The sequence below is a fragment of the Taudactylus pleione genome, unplaced genomic scaffold, assembly GCF_031769625.1.
Source record: "Taudactylus pleione unplaced genomic scaffold, aTauple2 ptg000093l, whole genome shotgun sequence".
Taxonomy (NCBI): domain Eukaryota; kingdom Metazoa; phylum Chordata; class Amphibia; order Anura; family Myobatrachidae; genus Taudactylus; species Taudactylus pleione.
The window spans coordinates 10,149,571-10,176,708 of record NW_028284495.1 but is presented as its reverse complement, the minus strand read 5'-3'; the positions used below and the strand labels follow the sequence as shown (position 1 = coordinate 10,176,708).

General features: G+C 46.6%; 1 protein-coding gene across 1 annotated transcript in view; it reads left to right on the top strand.

Annotated features, from left to right (window-relative positions):
• LOC148526824 (chloride channel protein C-like) overlaps nt 1-27,138 on the top strand; it is a 307,419-nt gene that overhangs the window by 15,670 nt on the left and 264,611 nt on the right. The window contains exon 2 of the mRNA XM_088469768.1: nt 11,002-11,053. Within this exon, the coding sequence (XP_088325894.1) occupies nt 11,002-11,053 (52 nt within the window). The remainder of the gene's footprint in view (nt 1-11,001; nt 11,054-27,138) is intronic.

The window sequence follows — 27,138 nt, the reverse complement described above, 5'->3', positions numbered from 1 at the left end:
GTTAAAGGTTCGGAGTGAAGTTGCATACATTAGTAGGGAGTTTTATCATACGGTCTAACGAGGACATGTGGAGGTGTTCCCCATAGCAACCAATCAGCTTAGAGAACTTTTTAGACTATACTAGATAAAAGATAGCTACAATCTCATTGGTTGCAAAAGGCAACATCTTTACTTGTCCTCTTTCGAAGGTTTATGAAATTTCCTCTTATGAGTGAAATTATGTAATTTCAATTACTAGGACCAATGCAACCCAGTCTGACATTACTTTCCTCTGGCCAAAGCTTGTGCAAATTCCTCTTGGTAGTTCATATTCGGAAACAGAATTCTGGGAATATCCCAGTTATTGATGGACAAAGATTGCTGTTCTACTAGAGTCCACAATGATTAGCAAATCCTTTGTTCCTTTGGTCAGCAACAGCATGTGTTGTGTTTAAAGCTCAGTGGAAAGTGTTAATGTGTTTGGTATAAGGCTCTGAACAGAGGCCCTGATTCAGATCCGGACGCTCTGACAGAGCGCTCGCTCTGAATCAGGGTTGTCCTTCTTCATTTTTAGAGCGGCCTCCTGGCCGCTCGCATAGCTGTGGGTGACCACCCACAGCTATAGCGAGCGGCCAGGAAGATGGTCGTGATGGTCAAGACCTTCGCGACCATCGGGCTTGCGACGAGACCCTTGTGGTAGGGTCTCGTTGCCGCAAGCCCTGGAGTGCTTTCAGCTCTATCAGAGCTGAGAGCACTCCCACTGACATCACTTGTGATGTCAGTGGGGCTGGTCCCAGATGGTAGGCGTTCCCATGGGAACGCCTCCGTCTGGGCAGCCACGCCCCCGGCACGCCCACCAAAGGGGGCGTGCTGTCACTCACCATCGACAGCACGGCCCCTTTGGTACGAGACCCGGAGCGACGGCTTGCCCGTCGCTATCCGAGTCTCGCGCAGGTGCACGACGGACCCGGCTCCGTCGTGCGCATGCGAGCGGGTCTGAATCAGGCCCAAAGCTGCTTTAACATATTATTCTGCTATATGTAGAGAATATTGAAATATGGAGTGCGCTACTGTGCTGTCTCCATGAATGCTCCATAACTGAAACATTCTTCTTTACCAAGATGGCTACTGTGCAGAGCTGGCCCTAGGCATAGGCATTACAGGCAAATGCCTAGGGCATGTCAGGATGCAGTCTGGGATCGGCCATTACTCACCTCTGCGCTAGCGTCCTTGGGCTTAGGTATTCAGTCACTGGGAGTGGAGGTGAGTGGTGTCTGAGTATTCTCCCCGGGGTCTGCTAGGGCTTTTGTGCGTGCGTCCTGGTTTCCGGGGTGCCGGACATGGGCACAGCCATGTTGGTCCATATCACCTGACTAGTCTCTCCCAATGGTAGTCCTGTGGTCACTCAGCTGATCCTCTTATCCAATGACCAGCTACCCAGTGGTATTTAAGTCTGACTCCAGGAACAGGTAATTGCTGTTTAACTTCGCTGTTCCAGTGACTGTGAGACGCACCAGTGTTGATCTGTGTTTTTCCCTGCAGAGTGTTATTCTGCCTATTCATAGTTTTCCAGGTCTACCTGTATTAGCTTCCATGCTAATTCTCAGTCTGAGAGTTTAGTTCTCTCTCAGAAGTCCAATGTTTTATGTTATTTCTCCTGTGTGTCTTCATATGTGCCCATTACATGTTTGCAAAGTCGTAACTAGACTTTTTGGTGCCCTGTGCACCTGTGCCCTGAGCATTGGCACCCCCCCTCCCCTATTTTGCAAATAGGGACATAAGACGCACATCCGAAAAAGGGTCATAGCCTTATGGGAAAGGGCCAGTGATGAGATAGGAGAGGCCAGGAGATGCTGGAGATAAAAGAAGAGGATGCTACAAGTGAGAATGATAATAAACATAAAATTGACAGGCCTGAACAGCGCCCCCTGCCCTGCGGTGCCCTGTGCCATGGCACTGGTCGCACTACCCTAGTTACGACCCTGCATGCCTGTGTCCACTTCTCTCTGTGTCTCTATGTGCAAATCAGCACCTGACTCATTATCAGTTTCCAGTACATTTTCATGTGTTCTCAAGCAAGCCTGCGACTAGGATCTCTTCATTCTCAAGTTCATTTCCAGTGTTCAAGTATTCCGTTCATCACCAGTGTTCAAGTATTTACTTCATCTCCAATATTCCAATATTCAGCTCATCTTCAGTATTCCAGTATTTCAGTTAATCTCCAGTGTTCAAGTATTCAGTTCTACTCTAGTGTTCAAGCATTTAATTCATTTAATATAGTTCCGGTCTTTCTGCCACTCCCAGGTACCTGTCCAGAGGGCCGCGACCTGCACACTTGGTGCAGCGAAACCCAAATCCCGAATGGAGGGGTCACTGGTGAAGACCACCAAGTGGGTTAGACTCCGCGCCTCTTGGCAGGTCTAGCCAAACCTGGGTTTGGCTGCAATAGGGAGACCTAACCATCACTCACCTGCTTATTCCCTAGCCACCCTAACCCCTGGCTTGTGTCCTCATCTGAGGATTTCCTGCACGGATCGACACAGGGCATTTGGAATGCCTTAGGGGCATTCCGCGGCTCAGCGACAGCGGCAGGGACTGCGGAATTATCGGCGGTGCATCGGATGAATTGCACTGGAGCCTGCAACAATAAAGGCAGTACTAATAATGAGTCAACGTTATTACTTTGTGCTGTGGTTGGCCACGCGCTGTACTGTACTGCAGGAGGCGGGCTGTCTGGAGGAGGAGGGGGGTCCTCCCCTATCTGACCAGGCTGGCACTAGAATAGACTGCCCGAGACCCAGCCCAGCCCCTTCCCCCGAGTTCCCTCCCCTTCCTCTCTGTCTACTCTACAAGCATCCTGCCTTTCCCTGACTGAGACCCTGCCCCATAACCCCGAGACCCTGCCTCTTTCTCTCCAGTTTAGTGGCTGGCCCTCTGTCATCACAGTTTATCTTCTTCTTTCCTGGCCTTGGAGCCCAGCAGGGATCCTCTTCCTGGGCAGGTAAGTGCCAATGTCATCTAGGGGGGTGGTATCTGTATGCAATGGGGAGGGAGGGGCAGTTAGGAGTGTGTTTTAATGCTATGGGCTCTATTTACTACAATCCGCATATTGAATGCAGATTGTATTGTGATATTAACGACTGAATTCGCATTGCGAATTCAGGCAATATCACAGGGATTTACTACAAATCCCTTGCAGCCACAGAGCTTGCGATAAAGCTCTGTCCCTGCGAATCCCCTTCGGAGCCATACCATGACAAAGTGCCCGCGCATGCGCCGACCGGCCGCAGCTGTAACCTGGCCGGCGCTAAGCCCGGCCCCCCGCGACCCCCCTCCCTTAATTACACTTACCTGCATGATCTGGGCCTCCGGTGATGTTCTCCATGCCTCCGGTCAGGTGACCTCCCATACTGCACTGGGACCCAATCACCTGATGACCGGGCAGCAGTGTACTATGGGAGACCAGCTGACCAGAGGGGAGTCATCACCAGAGGCCCGATAACCGGTCCCTGGAGTCAGGTAAGTAATTTTTTTTTTACCAATTTTTTTTTACAGTAATGAGCTTGCGGTCTGTTTAGACCACACAGCAGATTACTGGGACCGACTCCCGGCTCTGCTCTCCCTATTAGAGCAGGGCAGAAGTCCGGTAGCCGGGGGAGACCCTGGATAACGCCACCTCCAGGTGGCATTATTATCACAGGGCTTTCCCCGATATTTTTTTACAATTTATTTTTAGTAACTCTGGACGGATCACATTTCCCATTACAATTATGGGAAAAGCGATCTGATTACTAAAAATAAGTGATACTTAGAGGTTGGAGTAGAATTTTACGAATTCTACTCCAATTGCCCTGTAATAACTATAGGTGATACTAAAATAATGTGAAAAGGGTGTGAAAACACCCTTTTTCACTTTATTTTAGTCAAAATAATGTTAATAAATAGAGCCCTGTATGTGGTGGGGTGTGGTAATAATGTAGTGTGTATGGGGGGTATTAATTTAATGTGTACTCTGTGTGTGTGAGTTGCTCTATTTATATTATCTTCATGACTTCGGAACTTATATATGGGTCACTGATGTTCTGTGCGTTTTTATGGCGCTCACTGTGGTGCTCTCTGCATTATATGGTGCTCATTGCAGTGATCTGCATTATATAGCACTCACTGAGGTGCTCTGCATTATATGACGCTCACTGCAATACTCTAGATTTAATGGTGCTCACTGCGACGGACTCTGCATTACATGGTGCTTACTGCGATGCTCTACATTATTTGGCGCATTCAGGCACTCACTGCTATGCTCTCTAGATAATATGGTGCTCATTGCGATGCTCTCTACATTATATGGCGCTTCTGCATTATATGGCTCTCACTGTGACACACTCTGCATTATATGGCTCTCACTGCAACGCACTCTGCATCATAGAGTGCTACTGATACCCTATGTGCTGTGATGCCATGCCCCTCCACGCGTCCACACCTATTTTTCGACTGCACGCCTAGGGTACGTGCAGATAGTCTATTGCTTGCTATCTGCACCTGGGCCCACTAACTAGTTCCGCCACTGGGTGGGGCAAGTAAAATGGCCATGGGAGGGCCTGCTACGCATACCCAGTTGCAGCTACTCCTCACCCCTCATGGCTCCACTTCCATCAACTGCTCAGCACCCACCAAGTGCAGCAGGGATGGTCCAGGAGCTGGAAAACAAGCAGGGCTAGCCGCGGCTGCCTCCCTGGCCCTGAAGACAGTTAGTCTAAGGGCCCCATTTATTAACGAAGCTAAACACGAATGTCAGTTTTCATTTAGTATCGCAGTGATATAAATGAAAATGCCACTGGTGTTTATCTATATGTGGTAACCAGGTTCTAAAGTGTGTTTTCTTGCGTGGCCGCAGCTTCTTCTCGCCTGTGGCAAAAACACACCGTGACAGAGAGGCAAGTATAAGACAAACCCCTATTTGCAGACACAGAGGCTGAAACAGCATTCATCGAAAACAGAGCCGTTTATTTGGGCTATAAGGGTTTACAGGATTTTTTGATAAGAGACAAGGTAAAACATACATGGCCAGCTACATGAGAGCCAGACAAACCAGTACATTAACAATTATCAACTGTAACAGTATGATGATTTGAATAGTTAAAACCACTATAGGTCTAGAAGGAATCGGTATGGAATCCCGGCTGCCGCATGGCCGGCAGTTCGGTTCCCGGCAGTGGCAGCCCGACAGATCAGCAGAGATCCCGGCAGCGGAAGCCCGACAGTGCTGGAAATCACGATCGTCCCTAAGGTAAGTATAAACTAACCTAACATAACCACCTAACCCTAACCCTCCTTAGGGGTGCCTAACCCTAATGCCCCCTCTAATGCCTAACCCTAACCCCCCCCCTTCCCCGCTGCCTAAACCTAAGTCCCCCGGGGGGGTGCCTAACCCTAACCTCCCCCCGGGGGTGCCTAACCCTAACCCTCCCTCCCCCTAGCCTAACCCTAACCCTCCGGGGGGGGGTGCCTTACCCTAAATCCCCCCCGGGTGCCCCAAACCTATCCCTTCCCCCCGTGGCTGTCCGCTCGCGGCGCCCAGCTTCCCTTCAACCGGGATGCTGGGCGCCGATCTCCCGGCGTAGGGTAAATGACAGGCGTCTAGATATAGACGCCGGTCATTTATCCCACACCGGGATAAAGCAGCCGGGAAGCCGGCTGTCGGTATTAAGGCAGCCGGTTTTCCGACTGCATACTGTCTAGAATAACAGTCTTAGGTAAGCCGAGGTAATACAGTTCAATGGCGGGAAACAGTATTGTTGAGGAGCAGAGGAACACTTTGCAGAAATGACACTTTGGCTATATAGCAGACAACTTTTACTTGTTCGCCAGCAGGCCACTTGAATAACAGTCTTTGCTAAGCTGAGGCAATACAGTTCAATGGCGGGAAACAGTACTGTTGAGGAGCAGAGGTACACTTTGCAGAAATGACACTTTGGCTATATAGCAGACAACTTTTACTTGTTCACCAGCAGGCCACTTGAATAGCAGTCTTTGCTAAACTGAGGCAATACAGTTCAATGGTGAGAATCAGTGCAGTAATAAAGCAGAGGTACACTTTGCAGAAATTACACTTTGGCTATATAGCAGGATTAAATATGCATTGTACTAAAGAGTACTAACCAGCATTAGCAAAATTTTACTGCAAAAATGCACAATGCCTAGAGAAAGATCAGCAATTAATGAAACATCAGCAAGAATGAATACACATTGCATTTAAATAAAATCAACAGTTGACATTCCATCATGGTTGCATCAGACTTGTGCTGACACAACAAGCAAACCACGTCCCCTCCCAGCATGAGCAGGAGGTTCGCCTGAGAAATTACAATCATCAATTATACAATGGGTAACAAAAGGGGTAACCTATCCCTTTCTCTCTAGTCTAGCCCAATGAGCTGTACAGACCGGCCACACCTAGCCCAGTAGCTCAGTTCCCTAAACAGGCAAATGAGGGGTGACTGAAAGGGGCAAGGGAGTCTCCCAAATAACTCTAAGCCCAGGAAACTTATAGGAGATCTATATGTCCCCTTTTGTACTTTATTGGGGGAAAAACTGACAGCAGGAGGATAGTTTGGAGGGGAGGTGAAGACTGGGGACCTATAAAAGGTGACAGGGTATCTGAGGTAATCTCACCACTTGCTGCGGCTATTCAGCCTCCTCCGATATCCAGTGGAGCTCCGGGATGCTAAGCACTGCACCAGAGCTCCAAGAAGCAGTCCTCAGATGTCAGTACACAGGGATGCTTGCAAGGGAAATTCCCCTTCTCAGGGCTCTATCTGGAAGAGAAGTTACTGCAGCACAGGGGTCCTTTAGCCTTTTCCTTTGGGGTTGTCTCTTCCCTTGCATGCTGTCCTCGGGTCCTCCCAGCGTAGCCTTGCTCCTGGTGGGCATCCCTCCGGTCAGCGCTAGTGGTCAAGTCATGGTGCGGGCTCCTTCCCCTTGATCCAGCAGGCAGCTCCTCCGAACCGATCTTCCATGTCTTCGGGCACTTCTTCAGGCAGCACACAGCATAAGAGGTCCTACGGCTCTCCCAGCAAGTCCCGGCGGCAACCATCTTCTCCGGGTGCAGTGGCTGACAGGTACAGGTGGTGATTACTCTAGGGCAGTGATTTTCAACCTTTTTTAACTCGCGGCACACTACACAAGATTTTAAAATTGCCAAGGCACACTATCCGGCGATGCGGTGTGCGCGGACTATGAAAAAACACACTACATTAGTTCCCACAGGAACAAATCACACTACATTGGCCCCCACAAGAATAAAAAACACACTACATTGGCCCCCACAAGAATAAAACAATCCCATTGGCTGGCCTAACAGAAAAAAAAAACCACATTGCTCCCCACAAAAAAAACAACCATACCACATTGCGCCCCACAGAATTGCTCCCCACAGAAAAAGAAACCAAAACAAAACACATTGTTCCCCACTAAATAGGCAAATATATGGCTGGATAACATATGGCTGGTTCTCACTAAAAAAAAATGACATGACTGGTTCCCACAAAAAAATAAACTATGGCTGGTACCCACGAAGAAGAAAAAAATGTCTGGTCCCCACAAAACCCACATTTCTTCCCCCCTTGTCACTCACACTGCAGCAGGATCGAGTGCGGGCGGGCTTCCAGGCAGGCTGCAGAGCCTGCCTGGACAGAGCGCGGGCTGGCTGATTGGCGCAGGGCGTTGGCTGGCAGAGCGGGCTGGAGGGCAGTGGACAACGCGGCATGCGTGACCTGTGATGTCACGCCGATGCAACTTTGCAGGTCACTACCCGGTCGCGCCTGAGTCTCCCAGAGGAGCTCAGCGGCCCGGGATCCTGAAGTACAGTAAAATGTGCCCGGTGGCTCTGACAGCCCCGCGGCACACTTCACAACCGTCCACGGCACACGGGTGTGCCGCGGCACACCGGTTGAAAACTGCTGCTCTAGGGGGTCCTGCAGGGGCAGGCTCAGCGGGGTTCTTTAGCCTCCAAGGTGAATGTAATTACACCTCAGGCACTTGTAGGGGTTTGGTATGGCAATCCAGTGGGGTACTGCTCTTCCTCTACAGAGTACAGTATTTATAATCCACGGTAAGGCACTTGTAGGGGCTTGGTATAACACTCCAGTGGGGTACTCCTCTCTGCTATGGAGTACAGTAATTGTAATCCAGGGCAACCAACAGGTGAACACACTCTCCCCATATTCCACAGATCCAAGGGCACGCCACAGAAAGATCCTCACACCTCACTGCACTCCTCCCCCAGGTATGGCTCTTTTAAACCCCTATCCATCTCTCCTCCCCTGCTTGTCCAGAATCCCTGAGTGGACAGAGGACCCCAGCAACAGTCCGCCCCCAGAGTCCTCTGCCTGGATATCCAGGCTACCAATCAGTGGGGGTTAGAAAGGATGATATAAGCCATTTAGCAAGTGCTAATGGGTTTAATGGGTTTATGCATCATTGATAAATGGGGCCCTAAGTAAGTCAGCTGAGCTCTCAGCTGGTAGAGGGGTGCTGCTGGATGACTGAGAGGTGCTGACTGTGCTGGGAAAGGGGTGCATGGAGGCCGGCCTGGTCAGGGGTGCTGACTGTGCTGGATGACTGAGGGGTGCTGTGCTGGGAAAGGGGAGTAATTAATGAGGCCAGGGGTGCTGTGCGGAATGAGGGGTACTGACTGTGCTGTATAAGGGGTGCATAATGTGGCCAAGGGTGCTGAGCTGGGAAAGGGGTGCTGTTTTGGATGAGGGGTGCTGGATGAGGCCAGGGGTGCTGTGTTGGGAAAGGGGTACTAGATGAGACCAGGGATGCTGTGCTGAGAGGGTTGCTGTTCTCTGTGAGGCTGGCAGTGAAGGGGGCAGTATGGTGTGCTGTGAGGTGGGTAGTAACTGGATCAGTGTGTGCTCTGTGCTGTGTGTGTACGTACATGTAGTTATATATCTATCTATCGAGAGAGAGAGATGTAATAGATATCTTGAAATGGAGGCATATGAATCACAATTATGTGCCAGACTCCTAAAGAAAGAAAGAAAAGGAAGAAAAAGGGAGGAACACCTAAGAGGTAAGTGAAAATTGGGTATAATGTTTGAAGGGGATGCAGTTATTATCCCAGCGGATGGGTTGCTGGCAGTCGAAATACCGACGCCGCAATCCCGCCACCCGGGCATAATACCGACGCCGATATCCCGATGGACATCCCGACCGCCGGAATCCCGAATGTCCAGACGTCGGGTAAGTATGAAGGTAAGCCGGGGATGAGGGTGGTTAGGATTAGGCACTTCCGGGGGGATTTAGGGTTAGTGTTAGCGTGCCGGGAGGGGGGGGTTAGGGTTAGGCAACCCCCAGGGAGACTTAGGTTTAGGGCGCCGGAAGGGGGGGTTAGGGTTATGCACCACTGGGGGGTGGACTTAGGGTTAGGCAACCCCCGAGAAGGTTAGTTTTAGACACCACTAAGGGTGGGTTAGGGTTAGTGGTGGGCAGGGTAGGGTTGGATTACTTACCTAGTCACGTTGGGATTTCCTGCTGTCGGGCTTCCGGAGGTGGTATTTCAACTGGCAGCTAAAGAGCCATCTGTATTTCAATACCATTCAGTTTGAAGAGGTGGGGGAGAGTGTCTGAAGAGTGCAGTCTGGTGGGATTATCTGCTAGGGGGCACCATCCAAAGTCTTGCCTAGGGCGCCACATTGGTTAGGGCCAGCCTTGCCACTACATGTGCGGCACCATCTTGTCACTGTGTTAGAGTGCCTCAGTGGAAAATGGACGTGTTCCACTTAGCTTCAGAGACCCTGTGCATATTATCCTGTATATCCTGCATAGATCCTGCCTGTTCCTGCACAACTTCCATCATACATGACTGTCTAGTTCTCTGTATGTTTCGATCATGCTCCACTCCATCCAGATCCACTTAGTGTGTAACGCACCCTACAAAAAATATATGAATAAAATAGCATGTTCAGGGAACACAATTCGCACCTCAGCCAGATCCGGGGGGGGGGCAGGGGTTGGTGATGATCAGTGCATTTTCTCCCTCCCACATCAGCATCTTCCTGGCTCCATCAAGCGGGTCCCTCCTCCTCAGCGGCACCATCTTCCCAGTAATATGCACTAGAGAGCAAAGACTCTGGACCATACAGATCTACTACTCTTTAATAAACCAAACACTTGGTTAAGTACTAAGGCTGCCTGCTGTATCTGGATTCCCCTGGTTTCTATAATTTTAACCTGCATTCCACCACAAATAGTACACACACTCGTATCAACAGACAATACATCAGTAGGCCCCCATCCCCTCTTGCAAAACATTATGGGACAACCTGGGCTGATTATAGGGCAATGTCTACGTCAAAATTAAAATTGTAAATTTGAGGTTGATAGTTTTTTTTTTTTATAAAACTTCAACTTTTTTTTTTTTCATTTTTCTTTTTATTGAAACACCGTATACAAAATACAGAACAACAATATAGAAAATAAAGACAATATTTGTTACACATCAATTCAGTAACTGGAAGCAGAATCAAAAACAAACTAGTTTTAAATCATCACAATAATAACATACTGTATATTCATAACAAAGAGTTGAATATAATTAATCAAATCAGTCTATCACCTTGAAACAATGCTCCCAATAAGACCTTCACTACAATCTTGTCAAAGAATGAGAGGTGAGAGTAAAACTTCAACTTTTTAATATAAATGTTACTTGAAATTGGAGACTCCCTTTGAAACAGGGTCTTTTGTCATCTAAGGACAGTGAGAGGCTGAAATAGTTCTTCAATCCAGACTTCATTATTGGTAAATGGAATGATTTGGTGTCGTCCCTTGTCCTAATAGGCAAAGTTAATGTGTCTCTATAATACAATTTCCTGGGTCCCAGCACTATTGCTGCACAATAATTCCCTGCTGCCTGTGTATAAAAATGTTTCTGACAGTGATAACAAGGAGTATTTTAGGCAAACAAATCAAGCATACACATTTTGAGAATACTAAACTTTCTTATTTCCATTGCAGCTTGTTTCAGATCTGGATACACTCGAATCAAGGACTCCAACCAATCGACTCAGTAAGTTCAACATGGGGCAACAATTAATTTACTTAGTGCATATAATTATGCATGATTAAGAAAATGGTTAAAACATTATTTTATAGAGGAATTTTAGGATCAAATGTTGAGCATCACTGTAATGTTCGCTACAGACTGCACAATACAACAGACCGTATGAGTGGCATAGCGAATGCCCTTTAATCGCCGCTCCCCCATACACTGCAAGATACATGGGCAATGTTCTGCACTTCACAGCATGAAATTAGCTGAACAACGGTAGGAACGATCTGACGTCTCATGATCTCAGGCTGTGAACAGTCATTTCTTTGGCTGATCTGAATAATTATGGTTCAGTGTATGGACAGTTTATGCAGTCAGTGGTCTTAACCCAGCAACTGTTCTGTATTCATGGTAAATGGGTGGATCCGTGAAGATTGGGGGGATGTAGACATTGTCTGCCTAGGTCAGAGGTGAGATCTTGAACCCTGAGTTTTCATTTTGGAATATTGGAGGGTATGTTAATACATTCTACACTCAACAGAGGACTGCATTGAGAATATTTAGTTCAGTGTATTCTCATGACTAAGTAGATGAAGATATTATTAACTGCTAGCTGAGATACTCGGTGTTGCCCGGATTGACGACTGGACCCTGAAGTACACCTGCAACCTCTATTTGTTTACATTGTCCTTGCCTATATTCCATTCCATTGATATTGAAAAAGACCCCACTGTTTGCTAACATGCATGCAAATAGTGGCAGCACACAGCGGGAGGCAAGAGGCTGCTGGAGGGACATGGGGAGATGAGTTGCCGGTGGGGGGGGGGCATAATGTGTAAAGGGCACTACTATTGTGTGGAATAATGTGTTATATGGTGCACTACTACTATGTGGTATAATCTGTAAAGGGTATAATATGGTATAATGTATAAGGGGCATTAGTGTGTAGTGTAAGGGGCATTACTGTGTGACATAATGTATAAGGGCCACTACTACTGCATCGCATAATGTGTATATGGGGTATTACTATGTGGCATAACCTGATTGGGCTCTGTGTGGCATAACATGAATGGGCTCTGTGTGTGGGCAAGTGTATGTGTTTTTTTTTTTACCTCTGGGGGGCCCTTTTAAGATCTGCTATGTGGGCCACAAAGTTCTAGTTACGCCCTTGCATGCAAACACAGAGGCTCTGGATTTAAGAACTTGCATGAGTCATCAAGTTTGCTTAGACTAAGGTTAAAAGGATACTTTTTTTATAGCTATCTCACAGGTTTTTGGCCGACTGCCAATTTCCACTGGAGCCAGCCCGTAACCTGTGTAATTTAAGAGTGTCCCCATTTTTAGGGATTGTGTGACAATGTGTGAACCTAGGTTTTTGCCTAGGTTCAAACCTAGGCAAAAACCTAACCCTGGTTAAATTATACCACCATGTCAAATTTGGTGGAGCTGGGTCCAAAACTCTGGCTGTGCATCTAGAACAAGCATATGGACAGACAGACAGACACGCTTTCTCGCTTATTATATAGATTTGGCATCCAAAGTTCATGGCACTCCTTAATCTTCTATAGTTTATTACACTAGTCCTTAATAAGCAATGAGCATTTGGTCAACATTTGATTTTGGACCATTTTGATAAACTCATAAATCTGCAAATCGATTAGTTGATTTGAAAGTTAAAACAGAACGACCCATAGGTAGCTCCCATATCATTGACAATAGGGAAAAGTAATGTATACATACGTATATAAGTAAATAAATAAATAAAAAAATAGTAATAAAATACGTGGTAGCTCGGCCAACTTAAACAGTCTAGTTTCCTATAAACTGTAGCTTTAGTTATGTTTTTTTTTAATTTTATTTCTTGCCTTTGCACTTTATTTTACGGTACAAGTTTCAAATTTGAATCACACTGAATAGTGTCAGTCCTAGCCCCTTTCACATCTCTCTGTAATGGTAAACAGCGCCGTATCTCGACGGCAGTGCGCCCTGTGCAGCACTGCCGCCCCTCTCGCTCCCTCTCTGCCCCCCTCCTCCCCTTGAGTGCTTACCTTTCCTTCCAGTGGGTGAAAGAAGGGCGGGATCCTGTGCCGACGTTCTTCGTGCAGACCTCCGGTGCCGGGAAGTGTGTGGCCGGTGCCGCTGGAGGACTCCGCTCTGTGCGGAGGCACTGGCCGCACCACCCTCCCTACGGCCCTGATGGTAAAATCAGTCACAAAGACACTTACCCAATATAACATATATAGCTTGAATTTCAAACTTTTAGGGCAGTAACTGTCTGTCTGCATTTCCCAGTTACAATTCCACCATTAGCACCAATACACATCTCTACAGTACATAGAAGTTCTAAGGCAGAACAGTCCGCACTGCAGAGGTGACCTTCATGTGCTGCATTTGGTCCATTTGCGATAGTGCAGCTGTTACTATGCATGTGTCACCCTCGCCCGCGCGATCGCTCGCCCCCGCGACCCCCCCTGCGTTCACCCTGGTCTCCGGGCTTCTGCACTGTGACACCAGTCAGCTGCTCTATGTAGCAGCTGACCAGGGTCACAGCGCATGAGCCCTGAGACCAGCTGCCTGGAGCCCCAGAGGACCTCACAGGATGACTGATTACCTGTCAATGGATGCAGGTAAATTTTTTTGGGGGGCGTTATTAGGCTCGCAAAGAGCTTCACCGAGCCCGAGTAAAAGAGGGCATGGCCTAATCAAGGATGTCGTGGCCACCCCCCTTAGGTAAAAAAAAAAGAGGTTTTGCGGTGCTGGCAAGGGGGGCGCAGTGAGCCCCCTCAGACCGGTGCATAACCAGTGGGGGGCGCGATCAGCTTGATCGCTCCCCCCACAGGCATAGCAGACTGCTGTAGCTGCTTCTTAGCAGCCACGAGCAGTCTCCCAGTGCAGCCCAGCACACAGCAGTGTACTGAGCTGGTGTAAGAGGGGGGAATGGTGCCGGACCCGGGTCCCCGCCGAGCCCCTCCAGCAAGCTCGGGCCGGGTAATTAGTACTTGCCCCACCCTCTCGGCACCCCTGGGCGTTATCACAGGGCTTCCCCCGGTATTTTTTCTCAATATATTTTTAGTAAATCTGAGCAGATCACATTTCCAGTTACAATTATGTGAAATGTGATCTGAGTACAAAAATAAGTGATAATTAGGGTTAGGAGTAGAATTTTGCGAATTCTACTCCAATTGCCCTTTAGTAAATTCATGTGATACTAAAACACTTTGAAAATGGTGTGAAAACAGCCTTTTTCATATTTCTTGTAGTAAAAATAATATTGACAATAGGGGGTACATTTACTAAGAATCGAGTTTGGTCGAGTTGTGTTTTTTTAAATTCGATTTGCATCACCAAAACTTGGGTGATTTTTTTTTTTGCAAATTTACTAAGAAGCGAGTTTAGCTGAAAGTTTTTCGATGGTGAAGCAAATCGAGATTTCAAGTGAAGATGAAATTTCTCACCCGAGATTGCAGTGCTTTCTCTCTGCAAATCTCTCCCGAGCTAGCAGCCTGCACATATCAGTGAGACGTGCTGGCTGCTTGTGTTGTACCTGTAAAAAACATTTTTTTTCCTTAGCAAAATGATGTGAGATCCCCCCCAAAAGACTAACCAGCTCCGGACTTGCCAGCCTGTCCAAGTTCTTAAATTATACTGTAAATTACAAACCAGCACCAGGCAGCAGGGACAGAGCTGGTTTTAAATATATGTAGAAAAAAATTGATGTGAGGTTCCACGTATATTTAAAACCAGCCCTGGACCCTTTCTAGTGGGGGGCTGATGCCACAGCCAAGGGTGCCCTTTCACCGGGCCCCCCAGCCGCAGCATCAGCCCTGACCGCTAGTCAGCCCAGGCCAGGGATCCCTGGGGAGTTGAGTACCCCTCCAATAAAGGGGTACCCCTCTCTAGGGCACCCCTGGCCTAGGCTGATAGCCCGGGGCTATCCCCGCCACCCCTGGGCAGTGGGTGGCGGGTTGATAGTGTAGCTGTAGTGTAAAATGAGAAATAAGAACATTGTCATTACAGTGGAACTACAGGTCCCAGCAAGCCTCCCCCGCATGCTGGTACTTGGTGAACCACAAGTACCCTTGAATTCAATGGGCTTAATGCTGATTGGCTGAGAGCTGTGATGGATGGCTCTCTCAGCGGTATGCAGTTGGGAAACCGGCTGCCTTAATACCGACAGCCAGCTTCCCAGCTGCTTTATCCCGGCATGGGATAAATGACCGGGTTCTATATCTAGATGCCTGTCATTTACCCGATGCCGGGAGACTGAGATGCTGGGCACCGCGAGCAGAGAGCCGCGGGGGGGGAGGGTTAGGTTTAGGGCACCCGAGGGGACTTAGGGTTAGGCATCCCCCAAGGAGGGTTAGGGTTAGGCTAGGGGAAGGGGGGGTTAGGGATAGGCACCCCTGGGGGGAGGTTAGGGTTAGGCACCCCCCGGGAAGGGTAGGGGGGGTTAGGGTTAGGCACTTAGAGGGGGGATTAGGGTTAGGCACTTGGGGGGGAGGTTAGGGTTAGGCACCCCTAAGGACAGTTAGGGTTAGGTTAGTTTATACTTACCTTAGGGACGATCGTGATTTCCTGTGCTGTCGGGCTTCCGCTGCCAGGCTCTGCTGATCTGTCGGGCTGCCGCTGCCGGGAATTGAACTGCCGGCCATGCGGCAGCCGGGATTCCATACCGATTCCCTCTCAGCCAATAAGCGTTAAGCCCATTGAATTTAATGGAACTTTCTAAAATGGCCGCTTGAGGCAAAACCTCGAGATCCGACTGCGGGATCGCAAGGCTTTGCCTCAATTAGGGTGGGTTTCCGGAGAACCGGACCCACTCACACGAATTTCTCTGTATACACTTGGCAGGGGCAGAACAACGGGAAACAATGGAGGCGCCTGCCGCCAGGCTCCAGCACTGAAGAGGCACCTCCTCCATTGCCCATAATATATTCACCCCACTTAGGGCTGTAACTATGTACCCGAAGTGTACCGTCACGGAGTGACGTGCGGTGAGGTAAATGTCTTCTTCCAGGAGTTGATTGTCAACAAGGATGCATCGAACGGAGCTGTGGGTAAGAGGGCATGGGAGGCAGGGACAGTATCTTAACTTAAACTCAATCCTCAAAGCTACTACATCAGGTGGTTTTCTCCTCCATCAGGCATATTAGGAGGTCTCCCCACCCCACATCAGGTATCTTTCGCCTCCTTCAGGAGAACTCTGAGCCTTATGCTAATGGAACCATACAGGTCACTATCTTATCTGTGACTAATGCATACAAATGTGTCCACATACATCTGTCCTCCATGCGATAAATAATGCGTTAGCGCAGAGGTGTGTGACTGCGGGTGTATCTGCATGCTAAATTCTACATTATAGTGTAAGCAGCTGTGAAGGGGGGGCACCAAATTATAACTTGCGTCTGGGATGAATTTACGCCACAGCCACTTGGGGTTAACAAATGTTATGCAGTATATTACACATGATTCATTCCTATGTTATGCTGTACATTACACATGATTCATTCCTATGGTCCATTAATGCAGTTGTGTGCTACATTTTTAAACTCTGTTCAAATGAATGGGGCTGCTGAATCTGATGTGTGATCACAGCAGGGATTCCCTGGCACTGCTCTTACTTCCAGGCGATCACATCCTGATTAGCATAGGAATAGCGGATGGATGAGCCGATGAGGTAGAATCCTGGTGAACTGTTTCTTCTCTTATTCTATGGTGGTGCTTCTGTGGTTCACATTATACTTTTTGGCTTTTACATTTTTTGATTCAATTAATTAAAGAAGATCTGACTTTGATTTCCCTTTGGAATTAAAATAATTCCTGGATTACTATCTTTTGATTAAACTACATTTGGATTTTCCTTTGGTTTACAAATGAATGATAATTCCCACTGAATTACATATTTTATTTTTCCTTTGGATTAAAAGAAGATCTGGATTGGATTTCTATTTCCATTTGGAGTACAAATTAAGTAAATTTCCCTTTGCCTGACAATTTTTTCCTTTAGGATTAAAAGGATATGTGTTAGATTTCACCATGGATTACAAATTATTATCAAGGATTAGAGCCTGGAAGAACAACTACATATAATTTATATTTAATGAAAATCTGTATGCCAATAATGTTTTGGCAATTGAATGCCTTTAACCTTTGCATATTAATAGAGTCTTCTCATAATGTGTTATGGTCAGTAGTGCCAATTTTAAATAAAAAATAAGCTTTTTCACTTTTACAAGCCACATTTTTCATTTTGCCAATTGTTTGAGAATGAGGCCGTTAGCAGGACAGGAAGTAAGGGGAGCTTTAGTGTACATGTGTCTGCCCTGTGTACACTCAGTAGAGCAGGGAGGGGGAGTAGGGAGGATGGACCGGCATCACTTAGCCTTCCCAATGTTTGCTATGGCCCAGCGATGCTGTGATTATTTCTTAAAAGAAAGCAATTTAACAAGAGAAATGAGTGCTGTACGTTTTACAATAATAACCCCTCTACAGTAATTGATATTCTTTTTAAATTATATGTTATTTATTTCATGTGTAGGTAAGGATTTTATGGTTAACTCCAATTAGTTGGATGGTTGGAAAGATAATTTTAAGGTGTATGGCCAGCTTTACTAAACAAAGGTCCCCCGGTGAGCAGGTTTGGGTGATGTGAGGTTGTTACTTGCAAAAGCAAAACTATAATTCCATGATTTACAGTAAATAGAATGTATTAATTTTGCTCTGTCAATCACATAATGACTGATGTAAAATATCATTTAAAATTCTCACTAAAGAATGTATACTTGCCCGCACGGTTGTTCTTCTTCCCACAATAGTAGTGCCCCTTATACAATGCCCACAGCAGTAGTGCCCCTTACACATAATGCCCACCGTAGTGGTGCCCTTTATGCAGTGCCCCCAGTAGTGGTGCCCCTTATGCAGTGCCCCAGTGGTAGTCCCCCTTATGTAATGCCCACAGTGGTGGTGCCCCTATGCAGTGCCCACAGTGTTAGTGCTCCTTATGCAGTGCCCACAGTGGTAGTGCACCTAATGTTGTGGCCATAGTGGTAGTGCCCCTTATGCAGTGCCTCTAGTAGTAGTGCCCCTTATGTAGTGCCCACAGTGATAGTGCCCCTTATGCAGAGCCCACAGTAGTGGTGCCCCTTATATAGTACCCCAGGAGTGGTGCCCCTTATGCAGTGCCCCCTGTAGCAATGCCCCGTGTAGTAGTTCTCCCTGTAGTAGTGCCCCTGTAGTAGTCATGTCCCATTGTCACATTCAGGCACAAGGAATTCCTCAGTTGGAGGACTAAGAGTGGGGGGTTATGGTGGCTAGGAGGCAACCGATGAGATGACAGTAATAATGTCCTCCTTAAAGGCCAATCCCAGGTGTTGGCTAGACCTAACCAGAGGTGTGTATTCTAACCCACTTGGTGGTCTTCACCAGTGACCCCTCCTATTGGGATTTGGGTTTCGCCACACCAAGTGAGCAGGTCGCGACCCTCTGGTCAGGTACCTGGGAATGACGAGGAGACTGAGAGATGACACTAGAAGTGAAATGACTGGGAGACTGTGTCCGCAGTATATCGATATGGAATGGAGAAGAGTACACAGGATAATGGGTGCAATGGATGCTGTGGAATGATGCGCTGGATTGCACTGTAGGATAACTTGTAATGGGAAACACTAGAGATCGAAACACAAACTTGTACTGGAAAATGTTGCAGGTGATCCAGACGCAGGATTGCTATAAGAAATGGCACTGGAGATCCAAACACAGGTTTGGTCTGAGAATATTACTGGAGAATATTACTGGTAGATGGTACTGCAGAGTAACATTGAAGAATATCGCTGGTGAATGGTGCTGCAGAATAACACTGAAGGACAGTGGCGTAACTTCATCCCAGAGGCAAGATAAATGCCCGGAGTCAAGATAAATGTTGGTGCCCCCCCACCCCCCAAATTAAAATTTACCACCCTCCAGCAACTAAGCCAACCCCAGCTGCTGCCGCACCCCTATGCAGTTCCTCTTATACAGTGCCCCCAGTAGTGGTCCCCCTATGCAGTGCCCCCAGTAGAGGTCCCCCTATGCAGTGCCCCTTATACAGTGCCTGCCTATGTAGTGACCCCCAGTAATGGTCCTCCTATGTAGTGCCTCCAGTAGTGCCCCTTATACAGTACCCCCAGTAGTGGTCCCCCTATGCAGTGCCCCCAGTAGTGGTCCCCTATGCATTGCCCCTTATACAGTGCCTGCCTATGTAGTGCTCCCCAGTAATGGTTCCCCTATGCAGTGCCTTCAGTAGTGCCCTTTATACAGTGCCCTCAGTAGTGGTCCCCCTATACAGTGCCCCCAGTAGTGGTCCCCCTATGCAGTGCCCTTTATACAGTGCCCCCAGTAGTGGCCCTTCCTATGCAGTGCCCCCAGTAGTGCCCCCTCTACAGTGCCCCCAGTAGTGGTTCCCTTATGCAATGCCCCTTATACAGTGCCCCAGTAGTGGTCCCCCTACGTTTTGCACCCAGCAGTGGTCCCCCCTATGCAGTGCCCCCAGTAGTGCCCTTTATACAGTGCCCTCAGTAGTAGTCCTCCTAAGAAGTGCCTCCAGCAATGCCCTCAGTAGTGCCCTATATACAGTGCCCATTTATGTAATGCCCCCAGTAGTTGGTCCCCTCTATGCAGTGTCCTGTTATGTAGTACTGCCAGTAGTGGGTCCCCCCCTATGCAGTGCCCCATTATGTAGTGCCCCCAGTAGTGGGTCCACCCTATGCAGTGCCCCTTACAAATATAACACACACAGATTACTTACATGAATCCCCGTTCCTGCGCCTGCCACGTCCGCTCCTCTGTCCTCCCGCTCGGCATTATGGGGGAAACGTCATAACATCTCTCCCATCACCACGAGCTCCGCCCGGCTCCCTCCTTGGATAAAGCAGCTAATGAGAGTCTATCTGACTCTCATTGGCTGCTTTAACAAACACATCGCCGGGAAACCTATGGGGGCGGGAATGGAGGAATCGCAGCAGGTATTGGTATCCCTCTGTGATACATCTGGGGGAAACTTAATATTTGCAGTTAACCCCCGAAAACGGGGATTAAGCCGCAAATATACAATGATAAAAGGGCCCCGATTAAGCTGACAGCGACACGCTATGCTGGCCACGTGTTTTTAAATTTTGTGTCTCCACAAATCAGGCTAGTAAGCTGATATATGTGACTGATTGTTCGCACACTAAATATAGACCTGTAATAGACCCGTCCTCTGTATTAGGTATACTTTGTATACGCTGTGAAAGGATGTTGATTTATGGGGAACATGACTCATTACCTAATGTGATAGAGACTATCTGAAAGATTGCTATGCATCTGAATCACTGAAGATTAAACTACTAATGATTAAAGCAAACATCAGTCTCTAACATAATACATGATGTGTTTATATTGCACATGTGCCTTTCAACAACTGAATAGTTAAATGGATTAACCTTTTATACCCCTTTACCACCAAAATTTCGGGTCTGACCGGGATTTGGAACAGAGTTCCTATCCGGATCAGACCCGGAATTTAGCCGGAGCCGACTCAGGATATTCCCGAGTCGGCGCCGCTCACACCGGAGTTGGGTCTGCATAGACCCGGCTTTCCCGGCGTGAAAGTGGACGCTTGGAGATGACGTCATCTCCAAGAGCCACTGAAGCCAGACCAAATGGCCGGCTAGCAGCGCACTCCAGGTCATCGTGACCCGGAGTGCGCTGTTCTCACAGCAGGGTTTCACGGGCTCCACCCGTGTTAAACCCTGCTATTTATCTGGGTTGGATTGCCGGGTCACTCGACCCGGCGATCAAATCCTCTCCCCTTTTACACCCTTTTTAAACCCTGCAATAACCCGGGTTTTAGATCCGGTGTAAAAGAGGTATTAGATACAAATCCAGCACGTGATACTGTGAGAACATAAGATTGTATTATTTCAGTAACATCTATGGTTTCTAATGATAATAAAAGCATGAACACTTTAATCTGAGGATTGTGACCATATTAATTAGATCTGAGGTCTATGATACAGTCAGGTGCATAAATATTGGGACATTGACAGAGTTTTCATATTTTGTCCTCTATTCACCACCACAATGGCTTTGAAATGAAACAAACAAGATGTGCTTTAACTGCAGACTTTCAGATATAATTTGAGGGTAATTACTTCCAAATCAGGTGAACGGTGTAGGAATTACATCGGTTTCCATATGTGCCTCCCACTTTTTAAGGGGCCAAAAGTAATGGGAGAAACTAAACAATCCTAAATCTAACTTTCACTTTTTAATACTTTGTTGCAAATCCTTTGCAGGCAATTACAGCCTGAAGTCTGGAACGCATAGACATCACCAGACGCTGGGTTTCATCCCTGGTGATGCTCTGCCAGGCCTCTACTGCAAATGTCTTCAGGTCCTGCTTGTTTTTGGGGCATTTTGCCTTCAGTTTTGTCTTCATCAAGTGAAATGCATGCTCAATCGGATTCAGGTCAGGGGATTGACTTGGCCATTGCATAACATTCCACTTTTTAGCCTTAAAAAACTCTTTGGTTGCTTTTGCAGTATGCTTCGGGTCATTGTCCATCTACACTGTGAAGCGCTGTCCAATGAGTTCTGAAGCATTTGACTGAATATGAGCATATAATATTGCCTGAAACACTTCAGAATTCATTCTGCTGCTTTTGTCAGCAGTCACATCATCAATAAATACAAGGGAACCAGTTCCATTGGCAGCCATACAAGCCCATGCCATGACACTACCACCACCATGCTTCACTGATGAGGTGGTATGTTTTGGATCATGAGTTCCTTTCCTTCTCCATACTCTTCTCTTCTCATCACTCTGGTACAAGTTGATCTTTGTCTCATCTGTCCATAGGATGTTGTTCCAGAACTGTAATGGCTTTTTTAGATGTTGTTTGGCAAACTCTAATCTGGTCTTCCTGTTTTTGTGGCTCACCAATGGTTTACATCTTGTAAACCACCCTCTATATTCACTCTTGTGAAGTCTTCTCTTGATTGTTGACTTTGACACATATACACCTACGTCCTGGAGAGTGTTCTTGATTTGGCCAACTGTTGTGAAGGGGTTTTTCTTCATCAGGGAAATAATTCTTCTGTCATCCACCACAGTTGTTTTCCGTGGTCTTCCGGATCTTTTGGTGTTGCTGAGCTCTCCGGTGCGTTCTTTCTTTTTAAGAATGTTCCAAACAGTTGATTTGGCCAACCTAATGTTTTTGCTATCTCTCTGATCGGTTTGTTTTGATTTTTCAGCGTAATGATGGCTTGCTTCACTGATAGTGACAGCTCTTTGGATCTCATATTGAGAGTCGACAGCAACTGATTCCAAATGCAAATGTCACACCTAGAATCAGCTCCAGACCTTTTACCTGCTTAATTAATAATGAAATAACGAGGGAATAGCCCACACCTGTCCATGAAATAGCTTTTGAGTTGATAGTCCCATTACTTTTGGCCCCTTAAAAAGTGGGAGGCACATATACAAACCGTTGTAATTCCTACACTGTTCACCTGATTTGGATGTAATTACCCTCAAATTAGTTCTGAAAGTCTGCAGTTAAAGCACATCTTGTTTGTTTCATTTCAAAGCCATTGTGGTGGTGAATAGAGGCCAAAATATGAAAATTCTGTCAATGTCCCAATATTTATGCACCTGACTGTATATCTTATATCTGTGATATAGTGGACTTTTCCTATATCTAACTCTATCAGCCCCTGCAGTATTTAACTGTTGGATCTTTGTGTTTCTGAAATAACAGTCCTTTATTAATAGATAACACTATTTAGTGTGATAATTACTTCATACCGGAATGAAATAGTTGGCCATTTAGGACATAATACTATACAGTGGCGTAAGTTCATCCCAGATGCCCGGAGGCAAGTTATAATTTGGTGCCCCTCCGTCACAGCCGATGACACTGTAATGTAGCAATACGCATGTTGAGAGCCTATAGATAGGTGAAGGCAGCAGCTGTTGGTCTGACAAGGAGCTCTCCACTAGTGTATGGTGGCTTCTCAGGTGCCGGGAAGGGGTGCAATGTATTGGGCGGCCGTGACGGTACACTCCGGGTACATAGTTACAGCGCTAAGTGTGGTGAATATGTTGTGGACAATGGAGGAGGTGCCCCTTCAGAGCTGGAGCCCGGCAGCAGGCGCCTCCATTGTCTCCCAAGTCTGTGGCAATTGAATGAATCATTAAGTGTGGAGACACCAACTTTTTAATTCACTAACACATTTTTATTAATAACTATTACATACATTAATAAATAAATAAATAAATAAATAAATAATATATATGACACATTAATTAACAACACGTTTTGGTTTATATTTTGAGTTTTAATATTTTGCTGACCTTATTTTAAGGGTTTATTAAAAGTTATATTTTAACATAGTATATGGGTCACTTATGTTATACCCCTTAACTTTATTAATCCGTGAGTGCCCCATTATAGGAATACTTGGTCTTCTTTTTGAATTGTGTTTATATTATTATTCCTGGGTGCACCTCCCCTTATTTTGGTGGTGTATTTCTTTCATGAATTGAATATTGGGGAAGGATATACTATATAAAAGGATCTGTGCGGGTCTTTTTCCTTTTTTTGGAAACTTAATATTTGCAGTAAACCCCCGAAAACGGGGATTAAGCCGCAAATATACAATGATAAATGGGCCCCATAGTAACATATGATACATATGTTTTTTGTCAGGTCGCCCCAGGGCATATCGGTCCAGTGGGGCATGTACTAATGATAGTCATACCCCTTATACTGTAGGCTGCTAGATACACAAAAAATCACTGATGTGATTTTCTCCCTTGTTTACAGTGAAGAACACTGTACTAATCTGTGATGCTGCACCTGAGTTATCTGGTTCTTTTACATACAATCCTGGTGTACACATACAACATGCTAAGTCACATTTACTGCACCATGTGCCTAGTTACTTGTAACTATTTGTAGTTCCTGAAAAGAATTACAAGACTGATGCCACTAACTCTCTGTGTCAAAGCTACTGGTCAACACAGAATACTTTAAGGTAGTTATTTATTTATTTATTACCAGTTATTTATATAGCGTACACATATTCCGCAGCGCTTTACAGAGAATAGTTGGCCATTCACATCAGTCCCTGCCCCAGAGGAGCTTACAATCTATATTCCCTATCACATGCTCACACACACACTAGGGTTCATTTTTATGTTTTTTTTTGGAGCCAATTAACCTACCAGTATATTTTTGGAGTGTGGGAGGAAGCCAGAGCACCCGGAGGAAACCCACGCACGCACAGGGAGAATATACAAACTCCACACAGTTAGGGCCATGGTGGGAATCAAACCCACGACCTCAGTGCTGTGAGGCGGTAACGCTAACCATTACACCGTCTGTATTATTCCATGCCCAGACAGCACATACAATAAAGTGATATATGCTTTACCTTGTTATGTCTATCTCTGTCTCTTGATACAAATTGGTATATTGTACCTCAATACGGGAAACGGCTCCGTGAAGCAATGTATAAGATTGAGTAGCAGAGTTTACAGAGTAAAATGATGATGTTTGAGACAAGAAGTATCTTCAATGGATATACATTTGTATTCATCAGAGTGGACATAGGTATATAAAATACAACCAATCACGTGACACAATTTAGTGTCATGTGATCATTACATCAGTATGCAGTGCTTTTTGTCTATGAAACAAGGTGACGTGCTGAGACAGAAAAGTGCTAATATTCGCCTAAAGGTGCAATGTAATACAAGTTATAGCAGCTACTATGCTCATAATAAGTCTACAGACCATTATTTTGTTCACTTTTGAAATAATTCAACTGTTCTCTTCATGTTTCCAATACTAGTTTTAATAATTACATATGATACAAAAAGAAGGTTCCATTATTGTGTAGTGTTGAGTACCATTGGAAAAAAAGCACTGTCATTATGGGCCTAATTCAGAGATTTACGTACATTTTCTATTTATGTAAATCTCTGATGTTTGCAGATCCGCACATGTGCAGGAGCCGAAGAAGATCAGAGAAGCCTCTAGTTGGTGTCTTTTTCTGAGTCTGGTCCTAGTTAGATACACTGGACCTCATTCAGAGTCGCTCGCAAGCGCTGAGCGCTCACAACCGGCTCGATGTTTTGGTCCTGCACACACGCAGCGGCCGCATTGCGTGTGCGCAAGCCCCGGAGTGAGAGAGAAACTGTCTTGCTCTGGAGCTCACTACAAAAGGGGCGGCTGTCGATGTTGACCGACAGCGCGCCCCGTTTTGTAGGCGGGGCGGGGGGGTGGTTACACAAACGGAGGCGTTCCTGATGGAATGCTTGCCGTTTTGTGGGCGGCCGCACTGACATCAGCAGTGATGTCAGTGTGGAGTTTCCTGCTCGATTAGAGCAGGAAGCTCCCTGGGGCTTGCGGTTGCCGAGACCCAACCTTAGGGTTTCGTCACAAGCCCCGATGGTCGCGATGGCCTTGACCATCACGACCATCAACCTGGTCGGTCGCTAAGCTGTGGGTGGTAACCCACAGCTTGGCTGGCGACCAGGAGGCTGCACAAAAAAAAAAGCGCCCGTCCTCATTCAGAGAGAGCAATCGCTTCTTGCGACTGCCTCTGAATGAGGGCCATTGTCCAGTCTCTTCTCTCCATCTCATTTTCCCCTCTGTACTAGGTATCTATAATGGGGGAGTATCTATAATGGGTGTAGGGGGGCAGCACAGCAAACCCTGCACCCATTATTCAATGCTTGCATCTTTGGAGTCCCGCGTCGGTGGTGGCTTCACTGAACAAATCTACTGCTACGCTCAGTTAGCTGCTGGCCACCGGGTAGAGAGAAGGGCGCCCCGGAAGGATACTGCACACGGGCCCCTTCCTCTCTTAATACACCCCTGAATAGATAGTACTTGCTATGGTTTGGCATGCATTGTATGTATGATTACAATTATTTAAAAAAATAATAATATACTACACTAACAATAATAAACTGTTTATTTAAAAAAAAATACATTATTTTAGAGGAGAGGTTGCTTCTGTTAAATTTTACATTTAAATTGTAAGATACACATAACAAATTTAGGCCCTGATTCAGAACCGTTCGTTAGAGGCAGTACGCTCGTTGCGTTCCGATGTTGACTAAACGCGCATGGCCGCAATGTGTTCGTTTTTGGACTATTGTAACAATAATGTCATCATGTTTAGGTTTGGTCCCTCTTTTTGTGTTTTCAAGGTGTTTTTTACTCCTTAGGTAATGTTTAAAACGTTCCTTAAAGAGAACTTTTTTTACAATGTGTAATTTGTGTTTTAGAACGTTGTTGGCTTGTGGGCCCGGATTAAAAGTAACCCATTTTGTAAAGAATGTCAGAATACAAAGTCGTACATTTCTGCAAAATTTATTTGTATCCACCCATTAAAAAAAAACATATTGAACTACAACATTTTGGGCAGTGTTCCACAATATTTATTAATTGTGCAAACAATAATTTTTGAATAAACGTAAATTTAAAAATTAAAAACAATTCACAAGAAAGGAGAGGGAAGTTTTGGCCAGAAAGGAATATGAGGCAAGCACAGAAGGAGTGTGGGAAAAGTAGCCAATGGTGTCACCGTTTTTTCGCCCGTTTGGCTGGGGGAGGGAGGGCGCCAGACCGGGTCCGGGATGTCATCGGGCTGGCCTGTCCAGAGGCAGATGTTGTGGCCTCTGGACTAGGCACATGGCTAGGCACATTTGGAGGATTGGCTGATGTTGTGCCAGAGGTGGAGGATCCTGATGTTCCGGCAGGAAGGGAGGTCGGCTCCACCATGTGCTGGCGAACTAGCTGCTCCAGGGCAGTGGCGATGCGGATGTTGGCCCTGGTATTTTCTGCCAGGGCCTGACCAATGGTCACGTTGGCCGTAGCATTTTGCTCCAGGGCCTCAGCCACCCGTACCAGACTGGCGTCCATCCTCTGCAGAATCTCCGTATGGAAATCCGATTTTAAATTGAGTTCTGTGAGGAGGGACACTGCCTGCGAGGGGGATTGCCCTGGACTGGCTTCTGCAGGGTCCTCAGCCGGATGTACTGGTTCCTCTCCTGCAGAGCCAGCAGAAAT